Here is a 26239-nt window from a genome sequence, read left to right as displayed (position 1 = left end):
AAACACAAACAAGTTTACCTTTAAGCAAGCTAGAGTATCCCACATTAATTTTGAAGTGCCAAATTGAAAGAGGAATGCAAGAATTGATAGATTGAATCTATGATTTTAGAGGGAGAATGTCGAGTGTGAAGGTAGGATTTTGAGAAATGGGGAAAAATGGAAAAAAAGGAAGTTGATCCGCGTATTTGTGCATCATAGACTAACTGCGAACAGCTCCAAACTTCAGATTTAGGATTTTTACGCTTACTTTTGGAATATTTTTAAAACTTGATTTATTTGGTTCTTTTTTTTTTTTTTTTATTTTTGCACTTATACATTTCAAATTTTCAGCAAATGGTGTAATGGGCTGATGAGAAGAGTACTCGAGTGAGAAAATGGTCCAGAACAAGATAAAATGTGTGTAGGACTACATGCTCAGGTTGGCAAGTTGAGTGCTTGGGCGAGTAAATTGTGTCAGGACCTCGTTTTAAGTGTTTATTACTTAAGAGTTAAAGTGCTTTGAATTTCAAAAAAATTACATCTAAACACGAGTAATTTTAGGTTAATAACTGTTATTTGTTAATTTGGCTAATCATACCTATGTGAAGAGATTAAATAAGTTGACAATTTAAAAATTATAATTTATCTTTTTGTGTTTTGCTTATTTTATTAGTATGTTTTTTGTCTTTTATTGTGATATATAATCGTAGTGATTAATTAAGATTTTCTATCTAAACACTAAGTTAATTCATATTACAAGAGCTTATTTATAAGTATATTTACTCCTATTAAAAATCGTCTTTTATAGAGACAACCTCAAAAAAATGAGTCCATATTATCTTAATTTCTATTAGTTGGACTATTTAATTATGTATGAAACATATCTTGCAATAAAACTGTCTTATGTAATAATTTATGATAAAGTATACTTGAATGATATTATGTCATCAAATACAAAGATATTTCAATTATTTGCGAGTCTTTTGCGAATTACAATCTCAATATATTTTTTTTGTGAATTACAATCACCAAACAATTAGGTCTACAACATTCAGGCCGAATCATAGGATTCTGACCATTTAGTGGTTGAAATTTAAGTTAAGTGGTCGAAATTCTATAATTTAACCTAAATTTAATATATAATTATTTAGCGACCGTAGTTCACACAAAAAAACACCTGCAATAGACCTAAACCTTTACTTTGCAAATTAAACAAGATATTTTTCTCCTTTGATAGGAGAAATATAAATTATGTTTGCATTTGCCTTAAAAATAAATGTCTAATCCAACAACAAAAAATTATGAAATTAGACCACGTTTTCTAATACAATGATTCCCCAATTGATGGAAAAGCAACGTCATTAAATCGGAAATTCAACTAAGTGGGGGCATTAGTGCTTAATTAGATGCCAAGTATTACCCTTTTATTTTCCAGGAGAAAATCTAACCAAACAAGGAGGTGTAAATCAAAACAAAATTAACATCAATTTCTCTCATTTTCATGTAATTTCAACTGTACCCACTAATTATTTTTAACTGAAAATGTTTAAAAGTTAAGTCATTGATCTGGGTCAAAGAGATGATTGGATGTGTCTAAGGTGTTCGACGATATGCCTAAGTGAAATGAGGTTTTTTTATTTGTTGTGTTGGATGATAGGGAGCATAAGAATTAAAGAAAATTTGTTTTATCTATGGAATTTCAATTTTTTAATGCACCCAGAAAGTCCCGAACATTGATGGGCTTGATCTATGTTGGAATTTTGCAATTTACAGGAATTTGTTTTGTTTAAGTGTTACAACTAACAAGAAAAAGAATGAATTTTGTAGACTCTAGATTGGAGAAGATGTTAGAGATAGTTTTGTGAAAAGTGTAGGAAAAGGTAATGAAATGCTAGTTTAAGATCTTAAACTCAGCCTGTGAGTGCCAGTCCTAAGCCCTGATAAAGAAGTAGGATGAGCAATAGGTTCGTGACAATCAACTCGGTAAAACTTGGTTAGATCCCAATGTCCCATGATCATGACCAAAAACTCTATTAGTTTATTTAGTTGACCCAATCTTTTGGGAGTCATAGTAAGCTCTTTAACGAGTTGAGTTGAGCTCGAATTACTTGTGATTAGAATATCAGCAACATTGATATAGTAGTTAATGATGGTCATAAGCTGGTGTAAGTTTTCAAGCAGGTTAATCATTAAGCAGATATAATCAGATTCCTATGTTGTGATTGTATTTGTATTATATATGCTTCTTTAAGTTCATTGATATGAGACATTGCTTTTAGAAAGAATTTTAAATTCATGTCGGTGATAATGCTCCCCATATTGTTGGAATTGAGGTTTTGTTATTGCTGTTGTAATGCAATGCAGAGACATGACATTACTAATTTTCCTTTGGATTTACATCATCAGCTTTAAGATGGAAATGGTAGCAATGATTTCCATTTTGAGATTTTGGCTTGATGGAGTAATAGTAAATTTCAACATTGTTACACTAAAAAAGGTAACCTTTTAGATGATTTTGCTATGAACTGGCCATTATTATCTATTCCATTGCATTACTCCAATGCCTATGTTCGGATGTATGCAACCTTACCCTTGTTAATGGTAAAACTAGCAAAGAGATTGTTTTCGATTAACCCAAGGTAGCAACTAGCAAAATCATGCAGCTTTACATAAATAAAAAGTGCGCATAATATGAGCCATTTTACTTTAGTCCATTATAATCCGAAACAAAAAATTATAAATCTTTGGCCTCATCTAAATAATGAACATCTTGCTATGAACTGGCCGATGAATATAATTTGGGGACATTTGTTTCTCTGTGATTAATTTGTTTTTCTGGATTTATACTGGTTCTCCTAGTTAAGAAGCTTCCATGTAAAATTTGCAACTTCATGAAAAATGAGATTGGGTTTGACTTTGGAGAGCCCTGGATTCTTCTTTTCACTTCAGTGTAGTTTTTTTGTTAAGAAGATATAGAATTACATCAAATACATAATTTATTCTAGGATATGTTTAATGAACCAACTCAAGCAAAAGTTTAAGCTGATTTATGTAGCCAGGATATGTTACAATATGCACAACTTAATGGTAGGTGGGTGGAGAGTTTGGAGAGTAGTGGGGCCTCTTCCTGCTCATTACATTGTGCTGTGGCATTGTGCCTAGGATGTCAGCCCTGGTTGTTGAAGCTTATCTGATCTTATGTTGCAATCAAATGCTATATATTATATAGTTCATGATTCATGAAATTAATTTTGAATTGTAAGCGTGTACTAGGCAATGTTTTCTCATTTTACAGCATGTCACCAGCACAGATTTTTTATTATGATTGGACGATCCATGCTTGTAATATAATTAACTTCATTTTCTCTACATATTTATGCATTGTATATTATAGTATTGCCCAAATCATTACCATTTGTCCCTTTGTATTTTTCCTTTTGAATGTGCTACATTGTGACTTACGTGAGAGCTTTTTAACCCCAATGTAGCAAATTCAAAGGGATGAACGAGTTTCTATTCTTACCTCTTCTATTTGTAATTAGTCATTTCAATGTTAATCTGCATATGTGACCTTACATGGAAAGAATAAAGTCCTTAAAAATAATATTTTCAGTGAATGTCATAATGTACTGATGAAGAAACAATGTTAAAAATTTTTGTTATCCATAATCCTCTATACTGGGATAAAAACCGTAATTAGACTAATTTAAAATTCACATCGGATATCCCTTAGTCTATGCTGGGATGAAGCTGTTCAAGCAGATGTAGCTTGCAGGACTTTACCTACATTATCTGCTCATTTTCTGTTTTACCTTCTTATTGATGATATTGCTAAATCAGCTATTTCGTAAGGGAATAAAATAGTGTATGATTAACTGCTTGTTGAGACTTAAAAAATATATTTCCCTATCAGAAGTCTGTGGGAGAAAAATGATCATCATATCTTGGCTACCATTTCATTTCCCTTTCACAGATTTCGAGATTATAATATCCGGAATGGTTTGACTTTCTGTTGATGGAATATAGCCAAGAGGTTCACACAATAGAATCATTAACAGTTATGCTGCTATAGTGGTCACCCTCACCTAGAACATACTGCCGGCCTGCTTCACTTTGTTGAAGAATATCTTATTTGCACTGGAAATTATTAACTTACCAAACACCATTGTTTTATTGATTACTTATAGAAGCTTTGCAAGTAGATAAATGTTGAAAGATACAAAATACGTATTGCTCTAGGAAGTGCAGAAATGAGAGACCAATGTACGGGCCTTCGTTTCCCTTCTACGTCTAAGTTACACTTTTTGTTGTTTGTTCTTCTTCCTGCACTAGGATTGGTTCATTCAAAGTGTGTCCTGTTCAATTTTGGTGATTCAAACACTGACCCTGGAGGTTTAATTGCTGGTCTTGGCCTTCTTCTAGGCCCTCCGACTGGTCAGCAGTTCTTCCATAGACCTACTGGTCGCTTCTGTAATGGCCGACTATACATTGATTTCATTTGTAAGTGTCTTTCTCTGTTCTCATTGTATGGAATGTAATTGATGTATGAGTATACTGTTTGTAATTGGTTGAGTTTTTATGTACGTTTGGAAGTAAGCATTTTGGAAAGTAAGTCACGTTAACATCTTTTGCAGGTCAAAGCTTGGAGATAGATCTTCTGAGTGCATACTTGGAGTCTTCTGGTTCAGATTTTACTTATGGTGTGAACTTTGCTGTATCTAGTGCCTCAACTGCAAACAGTGACGGCAGACCTTTCGCATTGTCCACTCAGACAGGACAATTCCGTCACTTCCAGATTCGCACAAGAGAGCTTAGGAAACATGGTGCTTTACTGCTTTCTTTATTATTGCTTGTATTAGTTTGTGCTATCAAGGCCCTGTTTGAGTATTACATATAGAGTGAACAGTTGTTTTTATTGGCTAAGTTCTGTTCAAGACATTTCTTTTAGTCTGCAGTCTGCACATATCTTGAAATCACACATTCACACCATATTTTCTTGTATGTGTTTACAGGTGAGGGATCAATGATAAGTGAAAAGAAGTTTAGTAACGCGGTCTATTCGATAGACATTGGGCAAAATGATATCACACTTGCTCTTGGTACGAACCTAAGTTATCAATATGTTGTTAACCAGATCCCATCTATAATGGAGAGGATTGAAGAATCTATAAAAGTGAGCAAACCAATATATGCTCGAGTATTATTATTAGTTTTTTCCCTTGTGCTTTATGCCTTTATCTTTCAGCTTGCCCTTCAAAATGAACTAACCTTGTAAAATTAGATTGCCTTAGGCATGAATCTGCCTTTGAAAATCGCTTATCAACAAGTTCAATTTTCTTTCATTGAAGCCTTCATCTTAGTTTGTGATCAGTAATACTCCCTAAGTCCCTATGCCCTTTTGAATTTGCTAAATTATACAAAAAAGCTCTCACTTTGGTTTTTGAAATGTAGCAAATCCAAAGGGACACGGAGGAAGATAGAAAAATAAGATCAACTTAACTGCTTCATGTCATTTCATTTGGGTGATGATTGACCTCAAATTGTGCAAGATCTTGATTGTTTACTTCTTATACTGCAGGGACTATATGTCCATGGCGCAAGAAAGTTATGGATATACAACACCGGACCACTAGGCTGTTTGCCACAAACTCTAGCTTTGCATAAGAAGGATGACAGTGAACTTGATGAAATCGGGTGTCTGGCACTATATAACAATGCTTCAAAAGCTTTCAATGAAGGGTTGAGAAACCTCTGTGATAAAATAAGATCTGAACTCCAGGATGCTATTATCGTGCACATTGATATGTATGCTATCAGATATGATCTATTTGCCAATCCATGGAAATATGGTAAGCCCCATGAATTATAATAGTTTTAAGGAACATTTCTCTGATACGAATCTAGAAAGGTTATGTAATAATGCTACATTATGATTAATTATAGGCTTTGAGAATCCATTCATGGCTTGCTGCGGCTTAGGAGGACCTCCATATAACTACGTAGATAATAAGGCTTGCGGTAGATCACCTTCTGTAACTTCATGTTCTGATCCTTCTCGGTCTGTGACGTGGGATGGAGTTCATTATTCCGAAGCAGCCAATGCTGTAATTGCATCCAAGATATTGTCAGGCGAGTACTCTAATCCGTTTATTACGTTGAAAAATTTCTGCAGAGAGGAATATTTTTAGCTCACATGTTCCAACTTCCTCCTAGAAAGCCAACAGGTTGGAGTTTATGCTATTACCAACATCTAGCTATGCCTGTACACTTTCAGTGACTACCTTGTTTTTTCCTTCTATCTGTTCTGTTTCAAAGGGAAGAAAGAGTCATGTGTATCAGTGTATATAGCTAAACATATTAGTATTGTCTAAGGAACTCATTGTCAAGAAAATGTACAAAAGCTAGAGCATTGACATTTGTTTATTATTTCATTAAAATTTGCGTGTAAAGCTTTTCTTTGCTGAGTAAATCAAATATTGCATTGGAAAAGGTTTGATTGTTTGTTGAGTTTACATCATGTTTGTATTTGGTATAAGACCATATCGCATTGCGACGGCTGCTTTGTAAACGTTTTTAAAAAAAAAAACTGATATTTATCGTGCTGTAAATGTGCAAGAAACTGCATTTTGGGCCATTTTAAGGGATATCTCATGCTTTCAACCGATATTTAACGTTATGATAATCCCGTAACTCCCGTTACCACATCATCGTGTCGTCACCGTAGTTGCGACATTTGGTGAGAGTTTCCATTTTATGCATGATAGGAGAGAGCATTAATTCCCTCTTTTTTTTTATAAAAATTGTTTGGATGTTGCTGTAATCAGAAGAGTCTACTGTTTGAATTCCAGCTAGCATGATCAAAGTGTTTGAAAGAATGCCAATCTATTATACTTCTTTTTGGATTAATTTCTTCTGATGGATGATAAGGGTTGAAAAGGCCACTACAACTACAATGTCGAAGCGTTAATCCTAACAATATGGGGTCCGCTACATAAACCAAAATAAATCAACGTGAAAGATCTTCGATGAAGGTATGAAAGAGCCCCAAATTAACTTTTAAGGGATTATCATTGATAGGCCAAGCCTGAATTCTGATGGGCTTAAACTTTGATATGCTATCTGACTTCTGGTCTAACTCTAGTTTAGTCTTGGGCTTGGCTTGTCTGTGGCAATGATCTTTGTTACATCAAGATTTGCGCGCTTAATTTGAGCCAGTACACAAGCCCAGCTAATGGTATTCAGTCTTTGATCTTTTGTTTGGCTGTTGATAGCTAATTTTATTTGATTCTTGCAAATAGACATCTGTATTTGATCACTGACTAGTAATAATTGCAAACTGCAACATAGAAAACTCTGAATACTATTAGCTAGACTTGTGTAATATTTGCAAATTGCAACCATAGTGCAAAAACAAGGCCACATGTGCTGTAAAGGTTTTTAAACCTATCCAACTGATATTTACGCATCGTAAATGTGTAAAAATTGCATTTTATCTGGTTTAAAGGATGTTTTATTGTTTTGGTCGTTATTTAGGAGTACATCATAACCTTTACCGCAATCGGAGCCATATTTTTGCACTATGGTTGCAACAATGGCCATTGTATGATTCTTGGTGAAGTTCAAAATTGTTTTATGTTGAAGGCATACTGATCATAAGTATGTATGAATTAGACATATACTCTGTAAAAATATGGTATGAGATTTACTATCTGTGGATGCCAATGGAAAGAAGTGAAAAACCATGCTGCAACATCTCATTTGCTATCTATACTGTTATAGTCCTCTAGCCTATATGCATAAGCTGCAACCCGGGAAGATTATTATTTATATTTCAAACTTGGCTGTTGTAGATTGACTGATTGTGAGTAAGAGCATCAACTATCACAGCAGAGATTAGACAAGCTTGCTTGAACCCACCACCTTCATGATTTTTCTTACAAGTTCAATGAGCAAATTGAGGCGGGTCCAGGATTCTAATTATGGAGGGGCTGCAATAATTATATTACATACAAAGTAACTATATAATACTTTTGGTTTTTATATTGTATTACTACGAACATCTATTAGTTTTATTTGGTGTAGACTGTAGTGTAGCCTCTCGGCCCCCACTTTATTTTTTAATTATTTAATATTTTACTGTGGGGCCATTACAATCCCAAATCTCTTTGTAGGCCCTTTGTAGGCCCACCACTCTCCGGAGAACTTCAGATCCAGTAGAATGAATCCTTTTCTTTTTTAGTTTATTTTGCAATTATGGATCATCACATGTATACTCAGCATATGTGCTGAAGCATTCTTTATCGCAATTCTAGTTCTTTATATTTCTGCTGATAAGACTGTTAATATTAGGTCTTGCCCCATTTAGTATACTGCCTTTTCTGAGCTTTACTTGTGCAGCCATACTTTATGATCCACGTGTCAATACACTATATTGTGCAATTTGACAAAGTCAATGCCTTTTTATGCATATAAGATCTCTACAGTCTACCATATCTGTGATTGATTGTTTATTACTATTTTGTACCATTTGATTTCCCCCATTTTTATTTTTAAATATGACCTCATTACTTTTGTCTTTTATATTCTCTCTTTTATTTCTAAATATCTCACTATTTTTAACTATTATACCCAATTTTTAAATTTCCGTATCAAACTCAAATGGGGCTAAATGACTGAGTCAAAGGAGTATATTTAGCATAATGCAAAAATGTGAAACGACGCAGTGATGCGGTAACGCCAAAATCATAAAATTTCTCTTGTACGTGTTTACTGGCCTAAAATACGATTTTTTACACATGATGATATGTGTTTTGTAAATTTAAAAACTTTTATAACATGATCGATACAATACAAGTGATCTTATTTTTCACTGTGATTTTAAAATGGCAATGGAACTTGTTGAAGACTTCACACTCTATCTCTTCCAATATTACTTGATGTCAGTTTGCATTTACGATACTGCCAAAGGAAGTCCCTAAATATAAGGAATATATTTAGCTATACACAACTGTACTGAAAAGAAGACTTGATCTATAAGTTGGTCTTCTCTTGACCAATACAAGTACACTAATATAATATTCCGTCAGAGATCTTATCATCTTTACAATTGAAGTGCGAAACGCGAAATATTTCCCCTATCAAATGGTACGTACACACGATTGAAAACACTTAATTAACATTTATCGTTTCTCGTTCGCATCAAGATGGAAAAACTTGTCTATTCTTTTTTTTTTGTTTACTGCTAAGTTATGTTGTGTTCTACGTACACGTGTAATATAAAACTTTTGATTTATGATTAGTATTATGGTTATATTTCTTACGTATGTAAACGTATATGGACGACATCATGACTCTATCTTAGAGTCTATTCGATCGAATTTCACTTCTTAAGTTTGCGAAACACTAAATTAATGCGTCTTATTTCTCATCTTGTTTCTCGTGTTTGAGTTTTGTTTGTTTACTTTGAAAGCTACTGAATATAGGGAATAGTCTGCTATTAAGAAATTGAATATGATCAAGTGGTTGATAAAATAGAGTCACTCATTCTTGTTCTGATCCCTTAGTTATCTTCATAGAAACTTTATACTTCTGATAGTATTTTAAATTAGTGTATTCAATTTATTAGCTGCATGTGATCTTTCCTATTTGCTGATTAAATAACTCATAGTCAAATTTAGGCTCAATAACAACAATGCTAGAGCATTAATCCCAAAAGATTGAGATAGGCATATGAACTAACATATCAGTTCCAACAGTCATCCACATGAATTTTTCTCTATTTATTCCGATTTTTTACCATCTCAATTTGTAAGTCTAAATCCTTCATATCCTTTTCTAGTTTCCACTCATGCCTTCCAAGTCATTTTCGCTCTTTCTTGCCCTATTTTTAGGGTGAAGACTATAAATATTGAAGAACAAGCAATACAGTTTTAGACACATCTGAAGTGAAGAAATGAGAAACCAATATGCTAGCCTTTGTCTTCTTTTTGCATTTCTTCTTCCTGCACTATGTTTGGCTCACTCAAAAAAATGTGTTCTTTTCAATTTTGGGGATTCAAACACTGACCCAGGAGCTCTAATGACTGCTCTTGGCCTCTATCTAGGTCCTCCGTCTGGTCAACAGTTCTTCCACAGGCCCACTGGTCGCTTCTGCAATGGTCGACTCTACATTGATTTCATTTGTATGTATTTTTACACCCATCCATAATCGGATTTGTTTAACGTTTTCTGTAATCGGTGAAGTTCACAATAGCTACAATTCATTACCCCAACCTGACCCTTTTTGACTGCTGGCAGCAAATATCATCTGTAACTTCACATAAATAAGAAGTGCAGGTGATTTAATAAGCCATCTTAATATAGCATATTATAGCGGTTCAAACAATATTTTGAAAAATAAGTCTCTTTTACTTTTATTTTACAGCTCAAAGATTGAAGTTAGGCCTTCTGAGTGCATACCTAGAATCTTCAGGCTCAGACTTCACTCATGGTGTAAACTTTGCTGTATCTGGTGCTTCAACTGAAGTTAGTCTATACATTCCCTTCTCACTATCCACTCAGGCAGGCCAATTCGGTCACTTTCAGAATCGCACAAGAGAACTCAGGAGAAGAGGTGCTATTTTTGTTACTTGTTGAAATTCATAAACTTGTCTTGAGATTATGTCATAGCTTATATACACATTGTCACAGGTAAGGGATCCATGATCAGTGAAAAGGAGTTCCGAAATGCTGTATATTCAATAGACATTGGGCAGAACGATATTAATCTTGCTCTTGTGGCCAACTCAAGTTATCAACTTGTTGTTGACAAGATTCCTATCATCCTCGAGAGGATCGATAATTCTACCAAGGTCAGTTTCCATATGTTTGTTACTATCAATATTGTTCCTGCCCATATTGACTGGTGTGTATGATATCAGAATGGAAATCTCGTATATATGGGTGTAATTCAAAGAGTAGAATAGGAGATCGATGATGTAAAGATATTATAAGTATTCGAGAGGCTTGTTATTCCAAGGAACGAGTATAGACTCGCTGAATGTGCATCTAAAATATTTGATGCTCGCCTCATATTCGTTTTTTTGATTTATATTAGCTTTCTCTTCTCTAGATTTATCCCGTATTAGAATATTCTCCCTAACCAACTCATACTGAAGTACCCACGGTACCCTCTATCCAATATATGACACGGAGCCACTTAATGACAATGGTGTAGTAGAATATATCAAGGAATCAACTTAACCAAAAGCTTAAACTAATGGTTGAGGCCTCATGATATTTTATATGCTCTAACATGCCCCTCACACGAGAACCCTTTGGACTAAAAGTGTGGATGAAGCACAGACCCTCCTCATACCTGGCGCTAAATATTCCACTTTAAATGAGGGGTGGTTGAGATTCGAGCCCGTGACCTCTTGTCACGCTAGCTTCTTATACCATGTCAAGGAACCAATTCAACTAAAAGCTTAAGCTGATGGTTGAGGCCCATGATATGTTCAATACTCTAACAGAATATTGGTGGTGTACGAATCCATTGTATTTGGGTTATGATTACTGCTAGTTTCTGCAACTGTTTTGAATGGTCCGCCTTCACGCTGCAGGCGTTGTACAAGCTTGGCGCCAGAAAGTTCTGGATATACAATACAGGGCCGCTTGGCTGCTTGCCTCAAACACTAGCATTGCGAAAGAAGAATGACAGTGAACTTGATGATTTAGGATGCTTAGCACTTTATAATAATGCTGCTAAAGCTTTCAATCAAGGGTTGAGTAAACTTTGTGATAAAATGAGATCTGAACTCAAGGATGCTTCAATTGTGCATATTGATATGTATGCAATCAAATATGAACTCTTTGCCAATCCAGGAGATTATGGTAAATTCTAAACTTTAATTTTATAATTACCTATATGCTCTTCTTGCATAAAAACAGTGCATTCTTGGTTTTCCTAGCACTTTTCGACACTGGGAAGGCATGTTGACAGAGATCCTAGAAACCAGTGGCAAACCCGGATCCCTTACTAATTTATAAAATATGTTGTAAGGGATTGATTAAATAGAAGTAAATCGAGTAAAATTCAGTCGAAATCAAAATTTTTAGGTATATTGTTCGAATCTTATAATAAATAGACTTTGAAGAATCATAATGGAGTATACTAGGTGTTTGAATAGAGTATGACATTTTTCGAAATTACTGTCGGGTATGTTGTTAACTGTAGGCTTTGAGAACCCATTAATGGCTTGTTGTGGCTCCGGAGGACCTCCTTACAATTATGTAGACAAAAAGACTTGCGGTGAGCCTACAGCATCCGCTTGTTCTGATCCATCTCGTTCTGTGAGCTGGGATGGAGTTCATTACACCGAGGCTGCCAATGCTGTCGTTGCATCCAAGATTATGTCTGGCGAGTACTCGAAACCATCTGTTACGCTGCAAAGTTTCTGCCATGAAGAGCTACTTTAGAAGCTGGAGCTGTTTGATTACTGCAGATCTGCACAATACTTGTGGACTTCTATTACTTCATTAAACAAGTTGCATGTTATATTATCCAATGTACATTACTATTCACTATTCAGTACATGATTAGTAGCTATTTTATACCTTAGAATTAGAATTATGTCTACAATACCAAATTGGAGTTGTATTATCACTGCATATACTTTCATCTTTTGTTTTCTTTAAAAATTCCAATCACACATTTCTTTCAATATATCCTTATGTATTTAATCTTAATGTTCTACTACTAGAAATGTTCAAATTTGACCAATCATCATTATCATTATACCTTATATATCAGCTCATAAAGTTATCATTGGAGTTTCGAAAATATTGGATGATGATAGACTGCACTTTAATACAAAGAGATAAGGAGGATGTGGTTAATGAGACCTTCTTAAGAATAACATGCTAATGAAAACAAATGACTCACTACATTCCATAGGCAAGACAAATAGCAAGGCAATGTAATGTAAGAAAAATAACAAGACCCTAAACGATCCCATTTAAAATATCATAACCAAAACCTGTCCAAATATCCAAATGTACACCTTTACTCATAACTAATAATTTATTTAAGAAAAATCGAGTTTTTTCTCAATTGAACAAGTGTCACTCTTCCAATGCAAAGTCCTACATTTGATTGTCACTAAGGCCTTCCTCGTAGTACCATGTAATTAAAAATACTCCTCTCAACAAACTTACCCTTATAAAATTAGAAAATTTGAAAAAAAAAAGATTTTTGAATAACTTTGATAAAAAAAAAGTTTCGGTCAAACTTTATTCTCAAAATAAGCGTCTTTGGCCCCAAAGCTAGGCTCGTATATAATCGCTGTTACTAACAGCGAGTATAAAGAAATGGTTAAAATTTTAGTCAAGCTATATATCACTGTTACTAAGAGCAAAATAAGACTTTGACTGATCAATGGTCAAGTCGCTATTAGTAACAGCGACTTTAGGTTGCAACTCTTTTATTTGATTTCATAGAAAATGACAAGTATCAGTGCCATATTTCTATATATTGACCATGCTTGATTTAATGTTATGAAGTACCTCAATGCTTTTTGCATAACTTGGAGCTTTTATTGAGAAATATCCAATTGACTCTCCTGCACTTACTGTTACCTGTCATTTTCCATGAAATCAAATAAAAGAGTTGGAGCTTAAAGTCGCTGTTACTAACAACGACTTGATTCTTATTTCGCTGTTACTAACAGCGACATATAACTTGACTAAAATTTTGACTATTTTTCTATACTCACTGTTAGTAACATCGATTATTAACTGAGCCTAACTTTAGAATAAAAGACGCTTATTTTGGAAATAAAATTTAACCGAAACTTATTTTTTTATTAAAGTTATTAAAAAATCTTATTTTTTTCAAATTTTCATAAAAATTAAGTAAACCCATTGAACCATACAAGTATATTATGAGGAACCTTCAACACAATTGGGTTAACAAACCACCCGAAAAATCTCTTCAATCGGATCCAATCAAACCCATGAACATTTACCCAACTCAATTCTCACCCAATATTACTCTCCCTTAAACCCTACACCCAAATTTCTTTTCTCCTCATCCAAAATTTTTCTGCAATTCAAAACAAAGCAAAATGAGAAATCAATGGCGTCTTTTTCTTCTTCGTCATCAAAATCATCATTTTCATACACCATCAAACGTCTCAAGATCACTTTCTCTCATCCAGGTAACCTCACAACCCACCTTTTCTCTTTCTCACTCTGCTTTCCCATCATTTTCTTCTAGTTTTAATCACCCTATTTTGCGCCATTTTTCATCAATTAGTGAAAAATCCTCCGACCCATTAATCTTAATTGACATATTCACAAAACCCATTAATGGTGATGAGATTAAGAAAGAATTAGATACTAAAAATGTTGTCTTTACCCCTGATCTGATTCCTAATGTGCTTAAAAATTTGAATTCTGACCCAAAAACTGCAATTAAGTTTTTTGATTGGGTGTTGGAGAAAGAAACTGGGAGTTTGAGCTCTAGAGCTTATAACTTTATGTTAGGTGTTTTGGGTAGTAATGGCTTGTTTAAGGAATTTTGGGATGTAGTTGATTTGATGATAAAAAGAGGTTATTGGGTTAAAAAAGGTGCTGTTGATTTTGTTATTAAGAGATTTGAGAAAGATGGTTCTGAAAATGATTTGAAACAGTTGAAGGATTTGTACTCATACTACTTTAAGAAGTATAATATGTCAATTGAAAAGGCAAGTTCTAGGGTTAGTGATGTTATTATGAGAGAAGTATGGGATGAGAATGTTGAGAAAGAGTTGAAAAACTTAGATGTTGATTATTCTAATCTATTGGTTAAAAGGGTTTTGGAGAATTTAAGTGAAAAATCTGAACATCATATGAAAGGTTTGATCTTTTTTAGGTGGGTAGAGGAGAGTGGATTGTTTAAACATGATCAAGTGACTTATAATGCTATGGCATTAGCTTTATTGAGGCGAAATTGTTTCGATAGGTTTTGGATTGTTGTTGAGGATATGAGAAATGCAGGGCATGAGTTTGAGATGGAGACTTATATTTTGGTATCAAAAAGGTTTATGAAGGTTAGAATGTTAGAAGGCGCGGTTAGATTGTTCGAGTATGCGATGGATTGGGCGAATAAGCCTTCTCGACAAGATTGTACCTTTCTATTGAGAAAAATCGTGTGTGCGAAGGAGCTCGACATGGATTTTTTTTCTAGAGTGATTAAGGTCTATACCGAGAAAGGCAATGCTTTGGATGATTCAATGCTGGATTCGGTGCTGAAAGCGTTGACTAGTGTTGGGAGGATGAATATGTATAACAAAGTTTTAGGTGCCATGGCTGAATGTGGGTTTAGACCGAGTGAAACTATGAAAAGTCGAGTTGCATTTGATCTAAGTAGTGCTAAAATGAAAGACGAAGCAAACAAGTTTATGGTTAAACTCGAGGATTGCGAAACCAGCCCTGATGTCAAGACATGGGTATCGTTAATCGAGGGGCATTGTATAAGTGGGGATCTCGAGAAGGCAAGAGATTGTTTGGAGAAGCTGATTGAACTAGAGGGTGCATCTTCTGCAGGAAACGCTCTTGATTTGCTGGTAATTGCATACTGTAATCGAGAACGAGCTACTGAAGCGTGCAAGCATATATCCAATCTAGTGAAGAATAAGGGTTTAAAGCTGAAACATGGCACATACAAAGCTTTAATTAGCAAACTTTTGGTTCAGAAACGTTTTCAAGAAGGGTCGAGTCTACTTGATTTGATGAAGAGTAACGGGTTTCCTCCATTCGTTGATCCATTTATTTCGTATCTCGCAAAGAAAGGAACTCCGGATGAGGCAATATCGTTCTTTAAGGCAATGACTTCGAAGGGGATTCCGTCTACAAAAGTTTTCATTCGAGTATTTGACGGTTATTTTGAGGCCGGTAGACATAATCAAGCTCAAATTCTGCTGGCTAAATGCCCAGAATACATCAGAAACCACCCTGATGTTCTGAATCTCTTTTGTTCTATGAAGCCTGAAAATCCTGCTAATCAAACAGATGTGGCTGCATAGGAAGATTGAGTTTGTAATTGATTTATATGTAGTGGAAATTTAGAAGCAAATTTCTCCAAAATTTTGTAATGTAGCTCATTTCACTTGATGAATTGTTGATTTTTGGAACTGACATAATTGATTTGCAATAAGTTTTTTTTTTTTCATACATGCTCCGTTCCACTAGCTATGTTTAACTTTTTATGCAATTTAATGTGTTGTTTTGATCAATTATATGTTGAATTATACATGTCTAAAAATTAAAAAACGTTAATATTATGAAAGTATCATCATCATTATCATACCCAATGTATCTCGTTCATAGAAAAACTATGAGTAGGGTCTGGGGAGGGAAGGAAGTAGGTTGATGAAAACTCATACGCATAAAAGAGAGTGCGGCCAAAGAGTCCGTCAATTCGAAAAAGATAAAGATAATATTATGAAAGTATGAAAAAAAAACGTATGCTGTTAGACGATTCAAATATGATCCTACCTGACAATATTTTTTTCTTATACATTAGTCATAATAAATAAAATAAGCTTGAACTATAAATAATGTCAATAACGATAATGTAACGAGTATTTCAGAAAGGAGAAAATATGAAGTTGGTGTTGTATATTGACAACTAATACTCTGTTCCAATCAATTTACAGTTTTGATCACTTATTTGTATAGTTTTATAGTGATCAGTTATGATTTTAAAAATAATTATTTATAATTTTAAAATATTTATTTATAATTTTAAAGTGATTAATTAAAAAAAATTAAATAATTATATAGGTTCATCTGAGACGGTCTCATTAAAGAGTTGTTACATGTAATAGTTAATAACTTAATATATGTTAATCAACAATAAACATGAAATCAGAGGCCGGCCGGCGACAGCTGGAGAGTGAATGGGATGCACGTAGATTTAGTAGTTATACATAAACCTAATAAGAAAAGAATTAATAATATGAATGAATAAAAAAAAAAAAAAAACAATTATGTTATGGTGCGAAACTAGTATAAATACAGATTGGTATTGTATTTCCAAACACAACCAACTTTCTAAGCTACCTAATTATAAACATATACACCTTCTCCTTTTGATTACTATTCAATTATAAAAAATGGCGCAAAATCAGAGGCAAATGATCCTTTTGACACTAATTGTTGCGATTAGTGTTAATAACATTGCACAAGCCTTAGACATTAATGTTGATGCATGTGCATCATTTGTAACCAACCTGAAAAATGATCCTTTTTTCAGGCAACAATTGGGCAACACTGATCCCAAAGGTAAAATCCAGTTTATTATGAATCAGTTTAAACATAATAACTGCTTAATAAATTTTCCAGAATTAGATCAAGACTGTCTGAATCAAGTTGCTAAGGATTTCCTTGATTTAGTACAAAGTAATCCAAACGATTTTCATATCACCCCAGAACAGGTTTTAACTACTATTGCTCAAGACAACGACTTATCCAATGTTTGTTCATCGGATTGATAGTAATACGTTTACTCTCTTTTCTCCTTTTTGTTGTTATTCGGCGTCTACTTTCTATTTCCTTCAATTGTTTTGATCTTGTTTTCTTGATTATATGTAAGGCCCTTTTACTTGGGCGCTCCTGAAGTCAAGTCGAGTATTTATTATCTTGTTTTATTTTAATTAAATAGTGTGATTGGTCTATTTATTGGACAACTTTTGTTTGAAATGATTTATTGATTGAAAATTATAATTATTTGATGCCACCCATCCTCTTTCTCGTCATTTCTTTTATTTTCATTAGTAGTTTTCTTTTTTTTTTTTCATGGATTAGATCACCATCCCTAATATATGTAGCATACCAATCAAACAATCAAACGTACCCAAAAAAGTGATGATTTAAATATAAATATAAATATAAATTGGTATTGTATTTCTAAATTGGTATTGTATTAATGAATCATTCATTGTCTTATTGGTGCGAGGCTAGTGTATAAATGTAAATTGGTAATGTATTTCTAAATATTTTAGCTAATTATCAATATTAACCCTCTTCTAGTATTACTAATTAATATTAAATTTTAAAAATAATGGTGTTGATACTAATTGTTTTGATAAATGCTAATAATATTATACAAGCCTTAAACAATATTTTTCTCGATTTTTTTTGCTCTCTTTTTTTAAAAAAAGAATAAGGTAGTTTGAGGGAAGGGAATAAAGAATTCAGAGGCGGTTACAGATTCATGTAAGGTATTCGACCGTTTAGGGCTCTAGAAAATAAGCACCTCATATATTAACAAACTCCTTATAATTCATTAGTTAAGCATTACTATGCTGGTAATATGTCTTTCTGTATATATTGGTTAGGGGTTCAAAACCTATCAATGTTAGATTTTGGTATCTGTTTTACTATTAATGATTGACAAACATCAATTTTCTAAATATCAAACAACATATGATTAACGCCTCATATATTATTTGCTCTGCTATTGTGAGGGGAAAAGTGATACATACTATAATTTATAAGACAATGTAACAACTCGACTTACCGTTGACTGAGCAAACAGAGACTTCACAAAGTTCATTTTTCATGAAACTTAAATCACACTTCCAAAACTTGAGGAAAGGGGTCACTAGCTCTTTAACGTAACTAACTCAGCTAATTCTCAAACCAATCATCTAACTAAAACATAATGTAATCATACAATTCACTTTAAGTCCAATATAACCAACATAACCAAGTCTAACGTACATTTATCAAAAACCTAATACAAAACTACAAATTCCCACCCAATATAACATCCTTGGAACTCTAATCAACACCGCTAACCTATCGTTTCCGACCAGTTCTGATTTGTAATCAAACTAAAAGTTGAAAACAAAGGGTCAGATTAAATTGAATGAGAAGTAACAATCCAAAACAACAAAACATAGTAATTTCCAAACAAAGGTTTAAAAGCAACGTCAATTTCCTAGATCTATGTGCGCATGGGGAGTCTAGTTTGAGAGGTGCCCATAGCTCAATGGCTATGTCGCTCTCGGGCGAAGCTAGTCAATATCTGAATGACAACTCGCTTTAAAAACAGGAAGCAGGGAACAATGTTCCTCAACCAGCTCGCAAGCCTAATCCATTGACCATATATAATATCTCTCAACAATTTTCAATTTCAAAAGAAATTATTTTCAAGAATGTAGGCTGATCAGATCCGGATTGCTACCACTCACCTACAATATTGCTTCAAAGAGTAGGGTAATGGTTCCACAGAGAAATAGTCTCCTTACATTCCAATGGGGAGAATGAAGGCTGAACCGCAGCTTGTCGGGAAAGAACGAGGTTGTTGTGCTTTGTTAATTTTTTTTTTTTTAAATGAACAAGAGAACAAAAGGCTTCGCTGCTGCTGCCTCTTCGACAGATTCAAGGAACAGAGGTAAGTTGATTTTTCGAAGCAATTGGAGGAAGAGAACGTGCGAATCCCGCCATTGCTGTTTTCCATTCGAATAAATCAGACCACAGATGGGTTTGTTGCTGTTGGATTCGACAATTTAGAAGATATGGGGTATGGCTGCTGCTTTCTGGTTCGAAATCAGAGGAGAAAATGGGAGGATTACTTGGTTGCACAGTATGTCACAAGGAGGAAAGTTTGGGATGATTCTTGATTAAAGTTTTCAAAGCAACACAAATTCTGATTCTAGGGATTTAAAAGAAGACGATGGAGAAGAAGAATTCTGATTTTTAAGGCCAAGGTAACATATTAAAAATAAAAGGAAAGACAGGAAGAAGTCAAAGAATTATATATTATTTTATTCTCACAGTTAAGTCCAATTGTTTCTTCGTTACCTAATTCACAAATTATTTATTCACTTAATCCAAATTAATCCTTGTTCAAATATTTATTATAAATTTCTCGATTTTAAAGTATTAAATTTCTTAGATATTACAGACAACACTCGATAATCTGTTTTTTTCAACAACCGATCTCTTGAGGGACCGTCTCTCTAAAAGACGCCTCTCAGAAAGCCCAATCAATTAATGTTTAATACAAAAAAAGATGAAAATTAATTTACACGCCTATTTGATGTATTCTAAATACTTATTTGATGTATCCTGAATGCGTACTTGATGAACCTAAATCCCAACTTTGCATTAACACAATAAACAAACGACATACACAACTCGAACTATTTTATTTATTTTTGAAATACAATTGAGAGATGTTCATCATCACATATTACACTTGCATTCTTGTTTGAAGAATCCCTGTCTAAATACATTACCAAATATTTAACACAAATTAAATTAAATTAATAATAAATCCTAGCTAATATGCGAAATTCAAAAAAAGAAAAATCAATATATAAGCCCTAAGATTTTACATAAAGAAAAAAAAATCAATAAACATGAATGGGAAGAGAATGTATATTATATGTGATTATAAAGGAGAAAAAACACGGAATCAAAAAGAAATTGAAGATTATACGTCAGAAAATCTTAAAAGCAAAGATGAGAGACCAATGGATGAAAGACTTTGCAATGAAGATGAATGAGAAATTGTCGGAAAAGATTGAGTACATGCGCGACTTTTAGTTTTTTTTTAATTTTTTATTATTATTATTAATTATTCCGTTTCTTAATTATTTATCTCGATCCTTAAAGATCGTCACTTTTTTCATTTTATCGCCACACCTATTGAAATTACGAATTTACCCCTGAATTTTAAAAAATTACGAATTTGCTACTGGACTTAAAATTTCTTATTTATACTCTAACTTCACTAAATAACTCCTTTACCACACTTAAAAAACAAAATTACAACATAAAATTTTTGGAGCAAAAGCTAAGAAATTATTCAATCCGCAAACAAATAATTGAGGTAATTTTTATTCGAATCGTGTTATTTAAATTTAAAAAAAGGAAAAAAAAATGAGATGAATGAAATCCGCTACTTGACCGCGGGCCGAGTCGCGGGTTTCGTGCGACTGACTTTACATCCTCAGTTTTTGTAACATCCCTGAATTTCCGACCCTCCAACCCTTTAACGAAACCAAACCGTAAAGAACGGAAGAAAATTCGGGTGTTACAGTTTTAATATTTTTTGTATCCTTAATAGATCAAAGTAAGTATTTCTAAGGTAACATTTATAGCTTTTAATTATAGTATTTTCATTCTCCATTTGCTGGAAATTGTTCATTTGATGGGCTTTTGATTGTTCCAAGAATATCAAATTGTTTTATCTCCTACAAATATATATAGTGCATCCAATGACATGAAGATGGACTGTGTATGACTTTTATTTTTTGAAGAATATTGAATAACTTGAAGATGGGAAAATATTTCTCTAGCTTTATACAAATCTAGAATTTTTTTTGTCAAAGTTAATTTGTAGTTAAACTTAATTGATTAATGAATATTAAATATGAAAAACTAATATTGTTAATAGCATTGCATTTATTGACTTTTGGATTTTAATTATGTTTATAATAGCATTGAATGTAAATTCTTTTAGAAAAACACAAATTGTATTAATTAAGAGAATTTATGGTTTTTTATGTTTAGCCGTAACGTAAGGACTATGTATATCAAAACCCATATAATTATAATATACGTCCCATTAATCCGATCCGATCAATAGTAATATAAATAAATATATATACATATAATGGCGGGAAAAAAAACGATCTGAAGGCCGTGATATCCGCGGCGGCGATTTTGCTACTGGTGCTAACCACTACTCGCCCGGTGGCTCAAAATGAAGAGTGCAAGCAGGTGATCGACGATGCGAAAGCCTTTGTTGAATCATCCTTGAACAATTCAAGGAAGATCCAAATGCTACAATTAAATTTGTTATTGATGAATTAAGTAAATCTCCTGATCAGCAAACCATAATTAATATAAGTGATTCAATTAGAAAATCTTTACCAAAGTTTAAAAATGATGAAAAACTTCAAAAGTGTGTGGATGAAATTAATAAAGTGGTTCAGTTTTTGACAAAGACTGGGAATGAGATTAAAGATAAGGGCCTTAATGAGCAGATTGTGAAGGATGGTGCTGAATGCTGATGATCTCTTTAATGGTATAAATCAACCCTTGCGCAAAGCTTGCAAATTGCCTCTTTTGTAGATAATTAAATTTCTTAGTTTATTCCTTTCGATTTTCGCCTTTTTAGAGATTAAGGTTTTATCATTATTACTTCAGCGTTTTGTATTCCTGTTTTATACATGTTGATTAATTTTTCGAATTTGTGTTCTTTAATTCATTTGTAATTGGTAATGGTAATAGTGTTGTATGATATCAAACTATGTTATAATAATTTAATTGGAATGATATTTTAACCCCTAATATACAATAATAATAATAATAATTAATGATTCAATTCGAAGTTAACACGAAACCAAAAAAGACTCGATTTATAGTCTGACAGATTTTAATTCACTTGCAGTATACTGACTCAACCCTAAATAAATGCAAACCAAAATTCATGACTTGATCCTAAATTGACTTCGACTCGGTTTGGTATTCAACCATAATATATAGACACGCACTCGATTTGACCCGTAAATAAATCGACATGAATCAAATCGTTAAACCCTAACCGGATAAAATCTGACCCAAAACCCGATAATTGATAACCCTATTTATAGCTAGTATAAATAGCTTAGTATTATTTCGAACCAATCACATCATTGATTGAATCATGCATAAAATATATTTTTGATTTTGTCTTTCAAACTACTTTACGTGCATCTCATTTAATTGCTATTTGATTTTTTATTTTTGTAGTTTTACGGATGTTAAATAGTTTTTATTGATCTTGATTTATATTTAATTGGCATAATCTTGCTAAGTAATAGCCAGGCATATAATCTGGTAAAAATTACCTAGAATAATCCTTTTTTTTATTTTTTTTATTTTCTTATAATAAGTCCATTTATTGATTAACCATGACTAATCCCAACTTTAAAAGGTATTTGCCAAGAGTAAACACTCAGGTAACTTGATGACCTGCTATAAAAAGTTTTATTTATTTTTATAAAAAGATAAATTAAAATAAAATATCGAAAAAATGTAAAAAAAATTCTGAAAATTTTCATTGTTCAGAAAATTTTATGTAAGTTTTCCAAATTTTTATTTAATGTTACATTAATTTTCAGATTATGTTTTTGGTAAATTACCTACTATAGTAGGTCATTAAGTTACCCAAGTTTAGTCTTGATAAATACTCCTAAAGGTAAGATTATTTATGGTTAATAAATATATGAGATTATTATAGTAAAATTATAGAAATGTTGAATTATTATATATAATGAAGTATAATTCAAAATAAAATGCGTGATTGATGGCTTTGGTGTAAGCATTGTGTCTGTCCCAAGATATGGAGAATGAAATGGGAAATACGTAAAGTAGTTAGTTCTTGTTAACTAATTTGTCTCCGAATGTTATTTTTCTTGTAGTGAATCCAAGACTTTTTGGATCTGCCTTAGACCCAATCTTACTATTTGTGTTTGAGTTTAATGTTTTGAAACCCACCAATGGGTTTGGATTTTCGTATGGGTGTACATAAAAATTGAGTTTGAATCTTGGTGAACAAATATGTTATGCATTAGCTTTAATGTTTTGAGTTAGGATTAGTATTAACTAAAAAAAAAATTAAATCTTTTAGATGATAGATAAATTAGTTTATTAAATGTTGTGAATGGGCCATGTCAATGGTAAAGAAACAATAACAAAAACAAGTGCAAAGAAAACAACCAAAACAAAGCACAACAATGGAGAAGAGAAAACACAAGAAATATGAAATATCTAAGGATACCTCCCCCCTCAAAACAAGTATCTTAACATTAATATAATTAATAATACATTAATGACTCACCTTTGTAATCTTTGAGAACACTCTCTCAAGATAAAGATTGAACCTTTAACTCAATCTTACACAAAATGCACATACAAGGATGAAGAACTCTTATGGTGTGAACCCTACCTTTCCATCTTGTATGTGCCTCTCCAATGCCCTAATGATATTCTAAGACTTCTTATATAGCCCTAAAACATATTAGAGTAACTTAGGACAAAAGGCTTAAAAGCCCACAAAAAACCAGATGCAAAACAGAAATTGACGCTGTGAAGTACTGCTAGTCGCTCGACCGGTCGAGTAGCTCCTCTGAAGCTACTGGATGCTGCTGCCTTGTGGCTCGACCGAGGCATACATGCTCAATCACTCGAGAACTCTTCAAAGCCTTCCAATCTTCGTGTCTTGCCTTCATTAAGACACTCTAAAACATCCTTATCAATCACTTCATTGATTGACCCAAAAGATATCCTCTCATACTCCCTTGCACTCACAACTCCATTCTCAAATGTGTAAGCCAAAGAGTACGCTACAAGGTGATCGAACTCACCTCCATCAAGGTGAGATTTGGAGCTTGACTCAACAATCTCCCCCTCAAGCCCAAATCTCACATCATCATCAAATGTCACCTTCTTGGGTGATTTGCAACCATCATTGTGGCCTAAGAAACCACCTTCAACTTGTAGCACATACCAGTTGCTCTCACTTCTTCTCCCTCTCATGAGCACCATGCTCCCCTTAATGACCTTCAACAACCCACCACTAGATTTGAAGGTGCATTCCATGGAATCCAATCAACCAAGTGATATGAGGTTCCTCTCAAGCTTAGGAACGTATATCACACCATCTAGCCTTCTCTTGACACCATCATGTGTCACAATCATAACCTCTCCAATACCTTCCGCCTTCACCTTTTCATCATTAGATAAGGTGATAAGGCCTCCATGAACATAGCTAAGGTTAGCAAATCTTTCCTTCTCACAACATATATAGAATGAGCAACTGGAGTCAAGCACCCATTCCAACTACGAGTCACTCCCCTATCAACAACAAGCGCACCATCATAGTCATCATCATCCACAAAGCCTAGAGCGGCATTCCTGTTACTTTCACCATCTCATCTTTCAACCTTCAAGTCTTTCATCTCCTTGAGGTCTTCCTTCATCTCCTTGCACATCATTTGAATGTGCTCCTTCTTCTTACAGTAGTAACACTCCTTGTTACTATAGTCACTTCTCCCTTGAGACTTCCCCCTTGCTTGATAGCCCTTCTCTTTTGCTCTCCCTCTTGAGCCCTCACTAATAATGCCTCACTACTCCTCTTCTTGTCTTCTCCATCATGTCTCTCCATAAACCTATCATTCTCCCTCAACCTCGCCAATGCTTGATCAAGTGTGATAGATTCCCTCCCAAGGAGCAACGTTTGAACTATATTCTTATAGCTCTTAGGAAGTGAAGCCAAGAGTAGCAGGACTTTCTCCTCATCGGAAAGCTTCTCATCGGCATTCAACAATTGGCACACCAGTTTATTGAATGTGTTGATATGATCTTGATACTTGTATCATCCTCCTTCATGAGTTGATACAACTCCCATTTCAAGCATAACTTGTTGGTAAGAGACTTAGAAGCATACACTGCTTGAAGTTTCCCCAACAACACACTGGGGTCGGTCTCCATCAAGTAGTTGTACTTGATTTCGGGTGCAATGGCAAGCCTAATAGTGCTCACCGCCTTCTTCTTCATGGCCACCCATTTTCCTTCATCCATTGTTGTCGACTTGCTCTTCTCAAGAGCACCATCAATCCCTTGTTGCACTAACAAGTACTCTACGGTGCTCCTCCACACCAAAAAATTCATTTTTCCATCAAACAATGGAATATGAAATTTTACACTATCATCCATATTGTTTCTACACCAAAGACTCTAACTTTCACCCACCAAACAACCCACAAATCTAACCTATAGCTCTGATACCAATTTTTGTGAATGGTATTTGGCAATGGTGAAAGAAACAATAACAAAAACAAGTATAAAGAAAACAACCAAAATAGAGCATAACAATGGAGAAGAGAAAACACAAGAAATATGAGGTATCTAAGGATACCTCCCCCTTAAAACAAGTATCTTATAATTGATATAATTATACATTAAAAACTCACCTTTACGATCCTTAAGAACACTCTCTCAAGATAAAGATTGAACCTTTAACTCAATATCACACAAACATGCACATACAAGAATGAAGAACTCTTATGGTGTGAACCCTAGCTTTCAATCTTGTATGTGCCTCTCCAATGCCCTAATGATATTCTGAGATTCCTTATATAGCCCTAAAACATATTAAAGTAACCTAGGACAAAAGGCTTAAAAGCCTACAAAAAATCGGATGCAAAACAGAAACTGACGCAGTGAAGTACTGCTGGCC

The 26239-nt window shown here is 33.7% G+C and overlaps 2 protein-coding genes across 2 annotated transcripts; both read left to right on the top strand.

The window, feature by feature from the left end:
* Window positions 1-1253: 1253 nt before the first annotated feature.
* On the top strand, window positions 1254-12729 carry LOC130803839 (uncharacterized). Its single transcript, XM_057668039.1, has 13 exons — window positions 1254-4479; window positions 4614-4802; window positions 4992-5152; window positions 5558-5828; window positions 5923-6166; window positions 6430-6469; window positions 7513-7579; window positions 7621-7672; window positions 9925-10160; window positions 10403-10591; window positions 10669-10829; window positions 11580-11850; window positions 12194-12729. Exons 1-13 carry the CDS (start codon window positions 4230-4232, stop codon window positions 12433-12435), a joined length of 2373 nt encoding a protein of 790 aa, XP_057524022.1. The 5' UTR covers window positions 1254-4229; the 3' UTR covers window positions 12436-12729.
* A 1221-nt stretch (window positions 12730-13950) lies between these two features.
* Window positions 13951-16202, top strand: LOC130804409 (pentatricopeptide repeat-containing protein At3g02490, mitochondrial-like). Its single transcript, XM_057668828.1, has one exon. The coding sequence runs from the start codon at window positions 14082-14084 to the stop codon at window positions 16020-16022; it is 1941 nt and encodes a 646-aa protein (XP_057524811.1). The 5' UTR covers window positions 13951-14081; the 3' UTR covers window positions 16023-16202.
* Window positions 16203-26239: the final 10037 nt, after the last annotated feature.

This window comes from Amaranthus tricolor, chromosome 17, assembly GCF_026212465.1.
Source record: "Amaranthus tricolor cultivar Red isolate AtriRed21 chromosome 17, ASM2621246v1, whole genome shotgun sequence".
NCBI lineage: Eukaryota > Viridiplantae > Streptophyta > Magnoliopsida > Caryophyllales > Amaranthaceae > Amaranthus > Amaranthus tricolor.
This window is presented reverse-complemented; position numbering and strand designations above follow the sequence as displayed.

What these genes read in the sequence shown, in the direction of transcription:
- LOC130803839 (XM_057668039.1), top strand. Translation starts at nt 4,230, where the DNA reads ATGAGAGACCAATGTACGGGCCTTCGTTTCCCTTCTACGTCTAAGTTA. An exon ending in ACTATACATTGATTTCATTT is followed by an intron (nt 4,480 to 4,613) that starts GTAAGTGTCTTT and finishes CATCTTTTGCAG; the next exon opens with GTCAAAGCTTGGAGATAGAT. An exon ending in ATATACTCTGTAAAAATATG is followed by an intron (nt 7,673 to 9,924) that starts GTATGAGATTTA and finishes ACACATCTGAAG; the next exon opens with TGAAGAAATGAGAAACCAAT.
- LOC130804409 (XM_057668828.1), top strand. Translation starts at nt 14,082, where the DNA reads ATGAGAAATCAATGGCGTCTTTTTCTTCTTCGTCATCAAAATCATCAT.